General features: G+C 48.3%; 1 protein-coding gene across 2 annotated transcripts in view; it reads right to left on the bottom strand.

Moving 5' to 3' along the window:
- Nucleotides 1-15,512, bottom strand: part of SNX7 (sorting nexin 7) — a 221,767-nt gene extending 206,255 nt beyond the window's left edge. Inside the window, exon 1 of one of the 2 annotated variants that reach the window (XM_085601857.1) lies at nucleotides 15,017-15,512. In XM_085601857.1, coding sequence (XP_085457983.1) covers nucleotides 15,017-15,187 — 171 coding nt within the window. In that variant the 5' untranslated portion in view covers nucleotides 15,188-15,512. Of the gene's footprint in view, nucleotides 1-13,498; nucleotides 13,635-15,016 lie in introns of those variants that run through there. The other variant, XM_085601858.1, reaches the window with a different exon arrangement.
- Nucleotides 15,513-15,936: the final 424 nt, after the last annotated feature.

Genomic DNA, 15,936 nt, shown 5'->3' with positions numbered 1-15,936 from the left:
GCCACCGTCATAAACATTACAGTTAGCATCACCAGTAACTACTGGTAGGATCAAACTCAGCATAAAACATTACGCCTAAGCACCATCAGCAGTGCACTATAGTAAGTACTAGTAGTGTGCACACATTATAAATCCACCATCACTGTGGACATCCCCATATTATGCAACATCGCTTCAGGGCACAACAAATTTGAATTACCAGTGTATACACTATCATAGGATATACACTATCATAGGATAGAATAACCGTTAAAGCGGCACCTGTGCTCCTATGAGGGCACCTGGTGCCCTTTCCGTAGGCTTCTGGGCCATGTGCCTGCCTACACCGGAAAATGTGGAAATTACAGCTCCCAATCAGAGCTCCCAACCCTCCTCTTGTTCCAGTTGAGGAGCGGGGTCTCCTTAGAGGTTTACCTCGGGCTACTAAAAACACACCAATGCCCCCAGGTAGGTGTGTCAGAAAGGGGGAGTTACGGACAACCTCCCTCAGTGGGGCGACCTCACAAGGTCCCCCTCGAGTGAGGCCCGCGTCGCCCTGTTTATCAAGGTATCTGCCGACTACCACCCGGGACAGCTGATCTACCTGGCAAGTCGAGGGATGCCGGCCCGGCTCCTCACCTGGCCTTCTACTGGTCCCGCCACCGTAAACAGACTGCCCCGCACTGCGGGTGAGTCGGATGCTTCCTGGACCCCCCTGCTGGATCTAATAGCCCACCCGCTGTGATCTTCTTCCTCCAGCTGCCGGGACGGTTCTAGGTCTGGAGCTCTCAGTGGGCTCCTGCCGCTACCACGCTGCAGTTCGACTCTGGCTCTGCCACCACAGGCCAGAGATCCTCTACTTTCCTTTCCGGTGCAGGGCCTCCCTCACTGGGGAGGTGGGGCTGGCTTCTCCTGCGGCTCCCCTGTTGCTACGACAACCGGCTGGGGGAGAAGGAGCCACGGTTACAGGTGCTCATGATGAGTTTTTGAATGAATGAATGTTTGAATAACACATTTATTAAGCGCGTAGCTACCCGAAGGCATTCCTGGGTTGACAGCAGTACATAGGGAAAGAGCAAGGTTTAAACAATTTCCAGAAGGTCAGGTGGTTAGACTCAAGGCAAACATGGAGGGGGAGAGAATTACATAACCTGGAGGCATTATAGGAAAAAAGACGGTCTCCACTTCTTGACTTTCTTATTCTAGGGACTGTGGCCAGATAATGATTGTCCGAGCACAGGCCCCTCCCTGTTCGAACAATAAGACAGAATAATAGATCGATTAATGGGCAGTCCCTTCCCTGCTAATGTCTTGTGTACGATACACAGAGCCTTAAACTTGATTCTCTCCTGTATGAAAAGCCAGTGGAGAGTAGCGAGAGCAGGCTTTTGGGGTTGGGAATCTTCAAGAGGATACGTGCTGCACAGTTTTGAACAATCTGTAATTTAGCAATGGTATCACGTGGAGCTCTTAAGTAGAGGGCATTAGCATAGTCCAGCCGAGAGAGAATCAGTGCCTGGACCACAAGTCTTCTGGCTGGAAATGGAAGGAGAGGAAGGACTTTTCGCAGCATCCTAAGGATTCCATAACAACTAGCTGCCACCTTCCATGCCTGCTCCTGAAAGTCAAGATTGCGGTCAAGCCAAATGCCCAGGTTCTTAAACTGGTCCTTGGGAATAGGAGCAGAAACAAGGCAGATTGGCCACAGTGTTCCCACATTAAAAGTAGGAGAGTTGCCAAAGAGCATCAGCTCCGTCTTAGCCCCATTCAATTTCAAATATGAGCGCTCCATCCAGATTGCCACCTTCTTCAAGCACAGGCCTAGACCAGGATACGCGTTGATGAGATGGTTGAGAGAAACAACAAGCTGTGTATCATCGGCATAGGTGACTATCTGGACTCCAAATGCTTCACTATGTCCAGGGCTGTCTTTAGCGCTGGTGGCGTCCTGTGCGACAGTATTTGTTGGCGCCTGTTAGACGGACCGGGAGGGTCGGCCGAGGACAAGGGGAGAGGTCTCCGGGGAGAGCCGTCTCCAGCGATCGTACAGATGAGTAACTTCCCCCCCACAGATACACACCACACAAGGATAGGATTTAACGTTCTTTATAGGCGATTTCTTGAGGTACGATGAAATGGTACAAGGAGGTCTGGACTCAGGGGTCCCCTCGATTCTAGTCTCTTGGTTTGGGAAAAGGGGGTAGCGGGACAGTCTGGTTACCAATCTGGTAGCTGAGATGGTATGGTGGGTAGCTCACAATCCTCGAGCTCGGTGTTCTAGCTTGGACGGGCTGCGGCAGCGCCAGCAGGTCCCGGTGAAGGTGGTCGTTACACGGTCCGCGGCAGCACCAGCAGGTCCCGACGAGGATGGATGATGCAGAAGGCCGTGGCAGCGCCAGCAGGCAGGACGATAATTCACAAGGCAGGGCTACGGCAGCGCCAGTAGTCCGTCAAGGCTGAGTTCTTCTCGGGGTCTCTCGACTCCAGGATACAACTGCCTTCCTGCTCTGGAGCTGCCCTAGTTATAGGTCTGGCGCCCTTTGATGTCCGGACCCTCGCACTTGGAGGTCGGGGGGTCCGGGATGAGGGAGTCCAGACACCCAGCAGGGGGTGGAGCCAGTGCCCGGGGGAGCTGGAGGGCGATCGGCACCTGGCGGGGGAGAGCCATCGACACTTCTTTCTCCCATTGACCTGCCAAGTGGTCCGTTCACCTCCTGGGTGGATGGTGGTGCCGGGCTGTCGGGGCCGGGCCAGGCCCAGGGTTAGGGTCGAGCTGAGGCCACGCGGCCTCGTGGCGCAGTGTCCAAGATGGCGGCTGATCCGGCCGGGGGAGCCGGTAGGGGTTCGGCCCCATGATACATGGATGTCCGGGGGCAGGAGTTCCGTCGGGAGACGGGGTGCGGGTTGCTCTTGTGGGTAACACCTAGGAGTCCGGGGCTTGGGCCGTGTCATGCGGGGAGGGAGCGAGCCCTTCATGTGGCCTGTCCAACAGCGCCCCCCCGAAAGACCACTTCCACCACTGATTCTCTCACTAGCACCCTTGAACAATGACCTAGTCTCCATAACCACTCTCTCTCAGATGCATTGAATTAGTTATATAGTGCTACTCATACCAGTATAGGTTATCAGAGCACTTTGCATCACACTCACGTTACACAGAGACAATCAATCATACGTTTGTACACCAGTGTATAGGAAATGTTACATAAGCCAAAGGACTCAAAGTGTAGGAGTCACATGTCATCCATACTGGTAGGCAGTATAGTTTGAGAGTGCTTGGTGTGGAGAATCAAACTCAGAGTCGAAAAAGAAACAGCATAGTTGGGAGGTTTCTTAAATGATAATCGATTTCTAGCCAAATTAACCCTTTACGCAACATTAATCAATGTTCTAATGTATACTTTGCAGTGTGTATGCAGTTCTATGATGAAAGTTAATAGCTCACTATTGAATATTAGGACTTTAAGTTATAAATTGCAAGTCACAAAATGAGGTCTCTTTTAAAAGCAGTAACCTGCTGATCTGTTTACATTATATGTACTCTGTAATCTACATGGTACAAGTTCTTTGCAGCAGGCATATTAACCCTCTGCACTAACTTCACATAAGTCAAAACCTTAACTATACAAAACGCTGATCTCTCTCCAGGAAGATAATTAATCACACAAGTTATCTTGACATTTTTGTGAGGCCTGGTAATTGCTGGAGAAGAGGAACACTGCAACAGGTGCTTTAAAAACATAACAAACTTGCAAACACGGCGCTCCCAGGAAGCCAGCAATCGGTGCAGTGGCACCAGTTGCACCGCCCTAGAGCCGGTCCTGACTATGTCTGCCAAAGGGCTCATATAGACATTAAATAGAGTGGGGATCAGGGAAGACCCCTGTGGGATACCATGTAGGAAAGTAAAATAGTGCTTTTGCAGCACTTCTTGTCAGTCAGCCACAGGTGCTCCCCATCAGCAGAGAGCTCTCTGCATGCTCTCGGCTAATATGAGGCCCAACAAGCTGCTTCATGACTGAATGCCCTCAGGTAAGCAAAGCCCCTCACTTCAACACGCACTCTGCAACAACAGGGTGGGCAAAATACTGCGCTCACTCCGCGCTGTGTTAATCAGACAGGGCGAGCTACAAAGCCCTGGGAGATCACTGGGGGCAGAGAACAGGGCACAGGTAGGCCAGCACCCTGGGTCACCCAGCAGAGTGGCAGTCCCTTAAGCCACCTAGCAGGCAGCAGGTCAGTCTCACAAACAGATAGTCCTAAATGGCGGTTCCTCCAGTTACACAGCAGTCCTCTGGATACATTCCACGCAGTGCCTTCTCTCCTTTTCATGGGGTCATAATCCCTTTACTTATAGTCCAAATTTCTTTGTTCTGGGGGCACTTTAAAATACATTTACAAAGGCACAACACTCCCCATTCACAGTGTAAGCCTTGGCACCAGACACACCACAGGGGAGGCGGAGCCAGCATTGTAGAAGGCAGACACAGCTCTATTCAGGTGCAACTCCTCACCATCACTCCAAATGCAGACCAGGCCTATTGAGGTGCAAGGGACAACTCCTCCCGCTACTCTAAATTCAACCAAGGTCTATTCAGCCTAGCGCTGAGTCACCCAGGAAAGTTAGGACACACCTCAACCCCGCTTGCGACTGGCTGGAGTAAATGCACATCCCCTTTCCCTTGTCAGTCAGAACCAGACAGTCAATACACAACCAGGCAGGGCACAAAGACATATCAGCACACAGAAATGCCCACTTCTAAAAGTGCCATTTCTAAAATAGTAACAATAAATACGCTTTCACCAATAAGCAGGATTTATCACTACTATTTCAAACATACTAAACACGGTCATGCTACCCCTCTCATATCAGGAATTACCACTGAAGCACATATCAGGGAATCTCCAATGCAAACCTATGAGAGGGCAGCCTCACAGCAGTAAGAAACCAAATAGGCTGTTTGTCACTACCAGGACATGCCACACAGATAAAGGCACATGTCCTACCTTTTACCTACACCGCACCCTGCCCATAGGGCTAGCTAGGGCCTACCTTAGGGGTGACTGATATGTAGTAAAAGGGGAGTTGCAGACATGGCAACCACTTTATAAACCAATTCACGGCAGCAGTAGTCTGCGCTTGCAGACCCTAGCAGAGGCCTGAGACATGTTTGAAAGGCTACCTCTGTCGGTGGTGCAAGCAGGGCTGCAAGCCCACCAGTAGCATTTAATTTACAGGCCATGGGTATATAGGATACCACTGTACATGGGTATTAAAGGTAACTTAAATATGCCAAACAGGTGTAGAGCCATCTTACCAAGTTTACAAGAGAGAACACATGCACTTTAGAACCGGTCAGCAGTGATAAAGCGCCCAGAGTCATAAAACCAATAACAACAGGTCAGAAAAAATACAGGAGGAAGGCAAAGAGTTCTGGGATGACCCTGTAAAAAGGGCCAAGTCCAACAGTGGTTCTCGCCCGTCAGTCACTGAAAACCATGTGCTTATTTTAGTACCTGCTTCTAACTCCTCAATGATCATTGGCTATGACAAAATAGCATGCCCCTCTGCTAAGCAGGAGCCCAGGAGTCACACAGTATTCCCTTCATCTAGCACGTTCCTGAATCTAATGACATCTGAAGTATACAAAGGACCTTACATCCTTTCATCGTTTAGCAAAGTAAGGATTCCTTTAACACCCTGATTTCCAGAAGACAAGTGTTCATGTAGTTATACAGACACATGTATATTCAATTTACCATGAATGAACACTGATCATACAAAGAGGTACACAGGCTGACAGGAGTAGAAACTACCATCAGAGATGACAAAAGGCAGAATACATGAAGGTCTTAAATACAAAAGGGAAAATTTTTCCAAGACCTCCTACAAATACAGGAATTAATTGGTGTTCGCGGCCAGTACACAACTCACACACTGGTAGGCAGGCCAGCCCACCGTGTCTCAGCCACTTCAACCTGGTTCCAATATCGGCTCCATTTTTTACACATTCAGATCTTATTGTGCCGCTTTGGGACTGCTACGGCTCCCGAACTGGCTTTACATTCTTCCACTACAATTGTTTAATCTCAGCATTTTGCGTTTTAGCCTTAATTCCTTATGCCCTGATGATGGTCCCAATACTCTGTAATGGGATTGAAACATCATCGACAAACACCATCATGACTCCTAACATTGATATATGATTAGATATGTGAGCATTGAAACGTTCTGCAATATTTGACATGTCTTACTTCTCTTCATTATAGTCACATGTAAAATGTCCTAGAGGTTGTTGACCTTTTTTCTGTTATGTTTCCTACTTCATTATTATGCTATACGTTTTAATAAATAAAAACATTTGCTATTCCATTCGGACAATTAACATGAATTTCATTGTACTCTATGTAATATGATTTAAGGGATTTTATAGTAAGGGACCCCTGTTCCTTAAAATAACGATACCCATGGTCCCTTAAATACCCTTGGGTTTCCCTTGTTTCTGAGAACACGTGAATATACACTGATCATACAAAGAGGAACACAGGCTGACAGAAGAAGAAACTACCATCAAGAGAGAACAAAAGGCAGAAGATCTGTAGGCCTTAAATAATACGATTATTCCCCGTTGTGATGATGTATTACCTCATTTGCAATCCATTTTCCGGACTCTTAAAATGTATGTTTATTGAAGAGAACTTTATGTGCAAACAATTTAAAAGAATTTACATGCATATCTGATCTCGCTTGCAAGCTTCCCTTCACGAATCACTGCAGAACTCACTTTAAAATGAAGTCATAATCGACCTTAGAGTACAGCTCTGGCACGCCACGCACGCACTTAGCCCTTCTTGGACTCGGACTGCCTTCCCGCTGCAGTAAAAGCCAATCTGAGGTTCATAAAGTGTATGTCTCGATGACTGCACCATCTGGTTGGGAATCTGAAGGAAGCAAATGGGTCTGCTGGAACATATACGTGCTCAGAGGAAGACTTTAGAAACACATCATCGAAAAACGACAGGAGGCTGGAAGGATGTAGGAATATAAAGCTTGCGCCAGCGCAATTTGGAAACTGTATTTAAAGCACCAGGATTAATTACCTGAATGGTGAAGTTCAATAAATCCTGTAAATTAAGTTATTATTGATACTGTGCTTTTATACTATAAAGTGTGCGTGCTTTGAAAGTGAAATGTGATCTAATTTTTTTTAAATAATAATAAACAAGTAACAGCGCTACAAAAATGAGTTACTTTTGTCTTTCGCTTTTACTGGCCATATTACTTTAACTAAAGTACATCTGGTACCCTTAAGTGCTATCTTTGGCATGATGGAGGCCAGGTATGTCATAATGGGGCTGTTAGTGGCATCGTAGGCATGTGGCAGTCATAATTGGTACAATGCTGTCTTTGGTAAATAAACATTGGTATATTGTTGTGTTCAACGTTGTGGCCATCTCTGGTTTGCATAATAACGGCTATGTATAATGGAGGTTATTCTTGGCATACTGCGAGTATTCAGGAGTTGATGATGCCTGTGACGTGGCTGTAGTTATTCCGAGCACAGACCCTGGGCATACTGCTTTACATACACAAGTGTTTGCAACCACAAAGCGACTGCTATCAAGGTACGAAGTCTGAGTGCAAACCTGTCGTGGCTGGAGTATGTCACAGTTTAAACAGCAAAACAGACGGGAGTGTCAGTGCAACGCTGCCAACTGGGTCCATGGCATGCGCGGCTCGCGCATACGTCTGAGAGCTTCGTATACTGGCAGCTGTGAGGCAAACCTGTGATGGGAAACGTGCGGTTACACCGCTCACGCTGCTGGTGGCTGTAACAGCAGCACAGCACTAGGTGTGGGCGTGAAAAGGGGCACTTCGGAGCTTGTAACAGTGTCGGAGCGCCTGTGAAACTGCTGCAGACAGCTGAATCATTTGCAGACGTTCGTACAATAACGACCTTTGGAACTGAGAAAAAGAGCTATGGGCCTGTGATAAAAACAGTGGTTCCGGTCGTGCTCTCCAAGATGCAACTTCGTACATACAAAGGTCACCAAAATAAAAAACACTTTAAGAAGGGAGACTTTTTAATCTGTGTGCCTGCCAACATGCTAAAGATCTGTTACCTTCGTACACTCCGAAACTATGCACAGAAGCGGGAAATGGCTACAAAGTTTCACCCGTTTGCCGAGCCTATTTTAAAGAGGAAACAAAAAAGCCAAACAGCCTGATACACAAAGGGCTCGTGCAGGGGGACAGGTACTCGTGAGGGGACCTCCGGACTTCAGTTACTCACTGAGGAGGCCCAGTCAGGAGTGTGCATCCCCCCCCCCCCCCCCCCAGCTTCCACTACAAGTGCGGAGGCCCACTGTGAATCGCCCCCTAAGGGTTGCATAGCTGCAAACGCAGCCCATGCTCAGAGTCTCACCTCCAACCAGACAGCTCACTCAGTGCATTTCGGGATCACAGTTTCTCTTCGAACGGTGCATGTATGGACTCACAAACCCCCAGTTCTCTTGGTGTCTGTCACCCATGACCCAGGAACATTTGACAGCTGTGGGTCTGTCTCCAAGTCTCAGGGATATCATCATAGAAAGATTTGGGGTAGATGTCAGGGTTATGCAGTGTCATCTTAAGGACTTTGGAGGGTAGGCCAAGAAATAGATCTCAATAACTTTGAATTTTAATATGCATCTTCTGCTAATTCAAGCCCCATAAATGATGTAAAAACATTATTGATGTACATGTTAAAGGACGAGACAGAGAATTACAATTATGAAAGAGTAAAAGAGTAAAAGTTCGCTTTCCCAGAGGCCACTTGGAAAATGGCCCTGAGCAGTTGCCCATGTCTTAACAAGCATTGGCATAGCCAATAGGTCTCGCCTTTGGGACCTTGTAAGTGTTTAGCCATGCAACACTTGATGTTGTTGCACCAAGGATATTGTGCTGGATAACTAAACACTTATAAGGTCCCAAAGGCGAGACCTATTGGCTATGCCAATTCTTGTTTCTGCTGGATGTGGTCTTCATAGGTGCCACCCTCAGGGAGGCAGAGTTCTACGGACACGAACAAATCCCTTTGCTTGGTACCATCCTCACACAGACCTTGAGCAAACAGATCGATATCCAGCAAGCACGACAGGACCTCCACAGTGAAGTCAGCAGGGTTCTTTCGAGTACTAGGTATGCAGTGTCATTGCTGATACAGGTCTTGCAAGAGCTGCCCCAGGGGGAAGCTCCAATCGGGGAGTTTACAGTGTTGAAACCTTTAGCTATTATTGTATCATGGAAGAGGACTCAGTTTCAGACTTTCCCTCTTGGCTGAGGCTGGGAACCTGAATTGGGCTGCAAGTTTATTCACATTCAGGTCTTCTTGCAGTGCTCGATGTGTATCCTCCCCAGCCTCAACCACAAAGGGAAACGAAAGAAGGAGCTTCTGGGATGAGATTGGGGACAGTCATGTTACGGCAATATGGGCACATACCCTCAATCATGAACTATCACAAATATCAAAAAAGGGTTCAGTCACTAAAACAAATAGTACTCGTTCTCTTCATGCAGTCTTTGTGGTGGTGGAAAGTCTGGCTTGCAGGATCTCAGGTAGCTTTTACATGGGCATTGGTAGACCTCCCCTGTGGGTACAAGTGTACTGTACCTGCGAAACACACTGCCAGCACTCAGCAACCTGTCTCAAAAGAGGGTTGAGGTTAGAGTGCTGCATAGTGACACTGGCAGTCTGAATGTCCACACATACCTCCTCTCCCTTTCTGTTTTATACAACCCACCATCAAAACTGGCGCAAAACTGATCATTTGTTTCCGAGAAGTCAGGCAATCTAAAATCCTCTATGCACCTCTGGCCAGATGTGAGGCACACTGTAATGCAGCGAGAAGAGGTGGTGGCAACGTTATGGGGTATTGTAGTAAAACTGCATTCCTGTAGCTTCATAGCTTGTGACGAGTAGCGGGCTACTCCATGGGGGGGGGGGGTGCATGGTTGGGACCCATGTGTTAAGGGCCTTGGTGTCCTGCATGAGTGACCAGAGTGACGCACTTATTGTGTCTTGAGACGCATATACAGGTGTGAAAGTTGCTAGGTGAGAGGCGGGCATGCTCAGACTGTGTTAGATTGCTGTTTATTCATTTATTCTGCCAGTCCGTGTTGAATTTACTGTCATTACGGAGGATTTGCATGCCTCCTGTGTTACATGTAGCCTTGTTGAAACCGGCACAAGTGGGAAACGTTGGAGGCTGCAGGAAATGTGAGAACTGGGCAGAGGGGGGAATGTAAAAGTTTGCACCGACAAGCAGGGTCATAAACTGGCACTGGTGGGCAAGGGGAGGAGCTGGTGAGCAGTGTGGTACTCTGGTAGTGACAGAAGCTGACGCAGTCTGAGGACACATCACGGAAGGCCCCTTTAGAGGAAGTGGCACCGACTGGATTGGGCAGTGGTGAATGGAGTGATAAGTTCTCACTGACACTGGCACTCTGAAAAGCTGGCACTGTATGGCAGTGGTAGAAGCTGGTGCCGTGTGAGAAATGGCCAGTGGTAGAAGCAATACAATCAGGCACTAAAGTGTACAGCATGAGAAGCTGGCACTGGACATAGTGGTAGGAACTGGCACCCGTGAGCTGGCACTGCAAGGCAGATGCGTTTGAATAGGCCAGACCTGGTGGGCCGTGAGGAGCTCTCACTGGTATGCGGACCCCCTTCTTCTGCTGGGGAATGCAAGCCGCTGGTTTGTCGAGCCTCCGAGAACACGTCACCTTAAATTCCACCGGGAGCCTCGACAGAATTACTGGCAATGCGCCTTGTGCACATAAAGAAAGGGATCAAACGAGGCAAGGACGGATTTGCTGGGGAGTTTGGGACAGTTCAATTCTCTGCTCCTGCAGTCCTCAGGAATGGAGATCTGGCAGTGCCTCGAGATCACGGTGAGCTGGTGCGGTCAGAATGAGCGTCTAATGAGGTTTAGGTGCCCCGTGACTAGCAGATAAGTGGACCCTCGCACACAGCGCACCAACACCTTGTTTTTGGACATAAGCACAACACAAACAAGCAGCGTCATCGGAGGGTTGACGGGGCGGGCATGCATTGTTGTGGAGGGGTTAGGTGGTGTGGGGAACGGCACAGGGAGATTGAGAGGTTAAGTGAGGAGGCCAAGCTAAATAAAACAAGACCCCCGGCAGCGAGACGCATTCTGTAGAGGGAGAGGGACATTGAAGCACGAGCAAGACAGAGGCGGAGCGAGGCGCACGCGCTTGGGAGAGCGAGAGGAAAGCCAGATGGTGGCTCTGCTCGTAGCTGTGCGCGTAACCGCATGCTCTATGCCACCCAAAAAGCTGTGGTCGGCTTTTTAAAGCCCACACACTAAATGTCTCGCCAGAGCGTCGAATGCGCTGGCTCGGGCGAGACCTAAAAATGTATCTGGTGCTAGTTTTGTCCACATATTTTTTCTTAATGTTACCACAGTCTACGCTTTGAGTGTGACTACACTCTAGCTACAACACTCCTGATTTCGGCACTGCAAGGTCGCTGGCTAGTTCAACTTGAACTAAAAGGGTGTCAAAATGTACACCATTTTAAATAGTTACTTCAGAGATCAACATATCAATACATTATGTTAGCACTTACCAGTGGTGGCTGGTGAGATTTAAAAGAGGTAGGTGATAAAATAAGTATTGTACTGTACTGCAGCGAGGGAGCAAGCCCGAACAACCTACGTAGGGTTCGGGCGGGGGGGGGGGGGGTTCTCCCTCCGAGAAAATTTTGAAAAAAAAGAGTGGGCAAATGATGCATTTTCAAGCAAATGTGAGAAAGCAAGAAGGTTCATAAAGAATTGTGAAAGTGAAGTTATGACATCAATAAAGAGATTTCATATGATAATGATGTAGGTTTCTCTTGTTTCTCCACACATACACATGACATATAGTTTGCAAGCTCCTTGATGCCAGTAAATAGATAATTGTGCTATATTAGAAGGATTGCAACTTTTGAGCTGGAATTAACAAAATTGTCTGCATCAAAAGTAGTAGACCACTTAACCCATCTACATAAAATACAAATCTGTGATCTGCATGTTACACAACGTGCTTTGCATGCAGACAAATTACCCCTCTATGCTACTTTATGAGCCAAAACTGTTGCTGGACAGAACACACCTCTCCCAGAACTGCATTACCTACCAGAGTAGTCTTACCACTTTTATAATTCCATCAAACCTTCCTGTTACACAAAGATCTCTGCAGCACGTGTCTTAACACTCCTAGCTAATAATGTCTTCACTCTTTCCCTCCCAATTCATATTACAAATGTGTTTAGGCTTTCTTGCAGGGTAAGTTTAAGGAGAGTAAACTGAAGATTTTCTCGTTTTAGTTTGGTCATGGGTAGGAGGCAATAAACAAATGGTGCATACCAAACAATACTGTACAACGTAATTGGCATGAGGTGGAACTTGGCAGTAGTATACATCACGAGTAAACCTTATAGCTATACGACTTAATGACCCTCCCACACACTTGAACCTTAAATCATTCACTTTACAGCCCATGCCCTCGACGCTGTTCATCCATCTTGCCACATCACATCCACAGCTATGCAGCCCCTCCCCCAAGATTGACAATGGTCTGTCCCACTCCTGAAGCCCATCTGCTGTACACGGTGGCAGAACTTGGTGTGGGGGCAAAGGCTGGAGGAAGATGTGCTATCTAAAACATCACATTGGAATTATCCTATTCTCAGAGGGTGCTGTGAACCGCAAGGCGCTGCAGAATACCTTTAAGCACAGGGAACCTCAGCACATGTTATTACCGCACAGCACGTCATTGCTTACCCCCACAAATGCTTTGGAAACTGCAAAATGACAATTTAGCGTATTCGTTTTCCCACAGAGTCATTAGTATTAGCATCAATTCATCCATGCTAATGTACTCATTTGAATCATAAATATCATGGCGTATTATTGGACTGCGCAAGCAGAATTAATTTCTTGTCACAAACACATCCGGGCCATATCGTGCCAAACACAGAGTTCCATAACAATTTGTAGATAGTTGAATTATTAATGTCATCAGGAATTGGTCCAAGTGAATTAAAATGCAAAGTGCCTTAAAGTTGCAGGCGGCTGTCCTCGTCGGCAATGACACTACCAAGACTTAAAGAGGATGTTGCTGTGGACATGAAGCTAGGATAAAAGCGGTGCTCGAAAGAGAAGACGCCCTTCTGGAATATGCCTGACCGTAAATACATGGAGCAGCGTCATTCAGGTCAGGGGAGGTTTTATCATAAATGGTATGGTGAGTTATGCAATCTGGTAAAACAAATACATACATATAAGTTACACAGCAAAGGCTTCTGCCTGGCCGCAGTCCAGGGGGAGAACCAGCCCACGTTCTAAGAACGAGTTTTGTAGGCACAGCAAAGGCGCACCGGTGTGAGGAGCAGGCATGCAGCCATACATTTAATGTGTAGAGCAGGCGCAGGGGGGGAGGCGTTTAATTATATTAAAATATAAAACTAACCTTCTCTAGGTCGCAGGAGCTCCTGGCCTTGTCCCGTTTCGCTCTTTTTTTTACTGCTCTCCGACTCCTCAGTAGGAAGCAGCCACCCACAGGCAGCCTCCTTCCCCTCCGCCATCACAAAGCTGCAATGGCAGCGTTGTGATTGGTGAGGCGCAGCGGAGAGCGCCCCAGCCGGGCCATTTTCTCTATGTAGGATGCATGGGACCTACATAGTGAAATAAGGGAGAGTGCGCATGACTGGGTTAGTCGGCCCTGGGGCCGACCACACAGTCAGTACCCACAACAGTGGGCAAGCCACTCCCCCCTGCCCTCAAGCAGGACCTTCCACCCCCAACCAGGCACTTCTGCTTTCTCGCGGTGCGAGAAACAGAAGCATAAAATGGTAGTTTTACCATTTTATGTTTCTGCCTTCTCCCACTGCGAGAAAGCAGTGAGGCGACGCCCCCACGCACCAACGGAGGAGCCGCCACTGCCACTTACACCCTTGACTATCCTAGCACCCGGATCCCGTATTTTACCATTGGCCAGCACTGTGTACTTAATATGTATGACCACAGAGTAGTTGGTAACACGTGGTTTTAATGACTTTTGCACCTTTGAGACATTCCGACGAAACCCGCTGAGCTACTTTACCAATTTAGGGAGCTAGGAGGCAAAGTTCTACTTGAGAGGCTCCGAGATTGCGTGTACTCTGCTAGCCCAATGACCCATCCTATTAATTCGGCTCACAGAAAGGCAAGGCCTGAATTAATTATTAGGAGTTTCTGATTTTTTTACCCTCATTAATAGAGGTCTCCATTGTCCATAGATAACAACTGCGCGTCTCCCAAATCACACATGAAAGTACTAGACATAGCATATGGGATCAGTGTGAGGGCGGAGATAATGGGACGGTACTGGCACTTTTTTAGTAGCAAACAGGTATTCCGATAGTGCTCACCAGCACTTCTTTATTTCCATGTAAAGTAAAGGGTGGTGGAGAGGATGTGGTCCGTTGGCTAGACTGCCGATTTTGGTGCTGGAAACCAGGGTTCGAGCCACAGGGTCGCGTCGATGTGATTCTGGGCAAATCACTTAATCTCCCCGTGCCTGAAAGTGTGACGTAACCGGTGCTCATGTAAAGCGCTCCAATACCTTCGGGTCGAGTTCGCGCTATATAAATCTGCAATATAGTGCGAGTGGTCGAATTTACTATTTTAAAGGACTAACACTTATCACACTATCTGAGGACATGAGATATTTTCCACATACTGCTGTAAAGTGTCTATCCATTCCCAGACAGCATGACCAAGCCCTGGTGCGATGCTCCCCTACAGGGAGGAGGCTGGTGTTTGTGTGCACTCGCTGCTCCAGGGGACTCCCCGAATTCCAGTGCAACCCTTTCCAGGCTGCCCCTAGCGAAGCGCCGAGAAGCTTTAGACGGGCGGGACTCGGGAGACAAGGCAAACCGCCACCCGAGCACAACCTCGGACGTTAGCATCCCCAGAGAGATTCAGCATCCCTCCTTTCACCCCGTACCTTGCTGAACACCTCCAGGTCATCGTCCTCGTCAAAGTCCAACGCATCAGTGCACAGAGGCAACGTGGCAGGTAGGGCTCCCGGAGCCTGGGCTGGGACGTGGCGGCGAAAGGGAGACGGGGGCGCTCCCCCGGAAGGTTCAACTCGCTGGACCTCGGGGCCGGCTGACATGGCCCCGGGCAGCGACTTCAGTCGTCCAGAGAGCGATCCTGGCGGCTGCCTTCCAGCGCGATGTAAGACGTTGTGTGCGCAGGACCGGATGAGAGGTCCTGGCGCTGCAGCAGCATCAAACAGCTGATCCGGTGGAGAAGGCAGGGCTCTGTCAGCCGTGCCAGAGCACAGCTCTGTACCGGCCGAGCCAGGAAGGTACGAGCAATGTCCGTCCAACAGTGCCTTGTGCTGCACAGAGAAGTAAACAACCTGGGTTTAAACAGCGCAAATCGTGAGGCTGAATTTCCGAAGAGATCTAGAACTATTCTGAAAGCGAAAGTAAACCGGTGCAGTCACAGCACATGCGCCTGGCAGTATAAGTCTCACCCTCCCAAAACCACTGGGCGTGCTTAGAAGGGTTTTAGAGTAGGACTTACATTCAAAACCACTTTTATTTCGTTGCTCTGGACTATTTTTTTGTCCCAGTCTGACCCTGGGGACAACCTTCAGGAGTTAACCATTCAGGCCAAAGCAATTGATTATGTGTGAGTAGGGTTGCGACCTGGGTAGTTTTCTGCTGGGCCACCGGTATTTTAATATCCCGGCCGGTACAACAATAAGGAAAATCGCCGACTCTAGGTGTCCAGATCTACCTTCCCTCCTCTCTGAAGGGGCTGCAGGGGCCTGTGTTACGCCCATTCTGAAATAAATAAAGTCCTACTCTAAAGCCCTTCTAAGAACGCCCAGTGGCAACACAATCCGCATTCTTC

This window comes from Triturus cristatus, chromosome 4_2 (assembly GCF_964204655.1).
Source record: "Triturus cristatus chromosome 4_2, aTriCri1.1, whole genome shotgun sequence".
Lineage (NCBI taxonomy): Eukaryota > Metazoa > Chordata > Amphibia > Caudata > Salamandridae > Triturus > Triturus cristatus.
The sequence above is the reverse complement of the archived record's forward strand: the minus strand, read 5'-3'. Positions and strand labels throughout refer to the sequence as shown.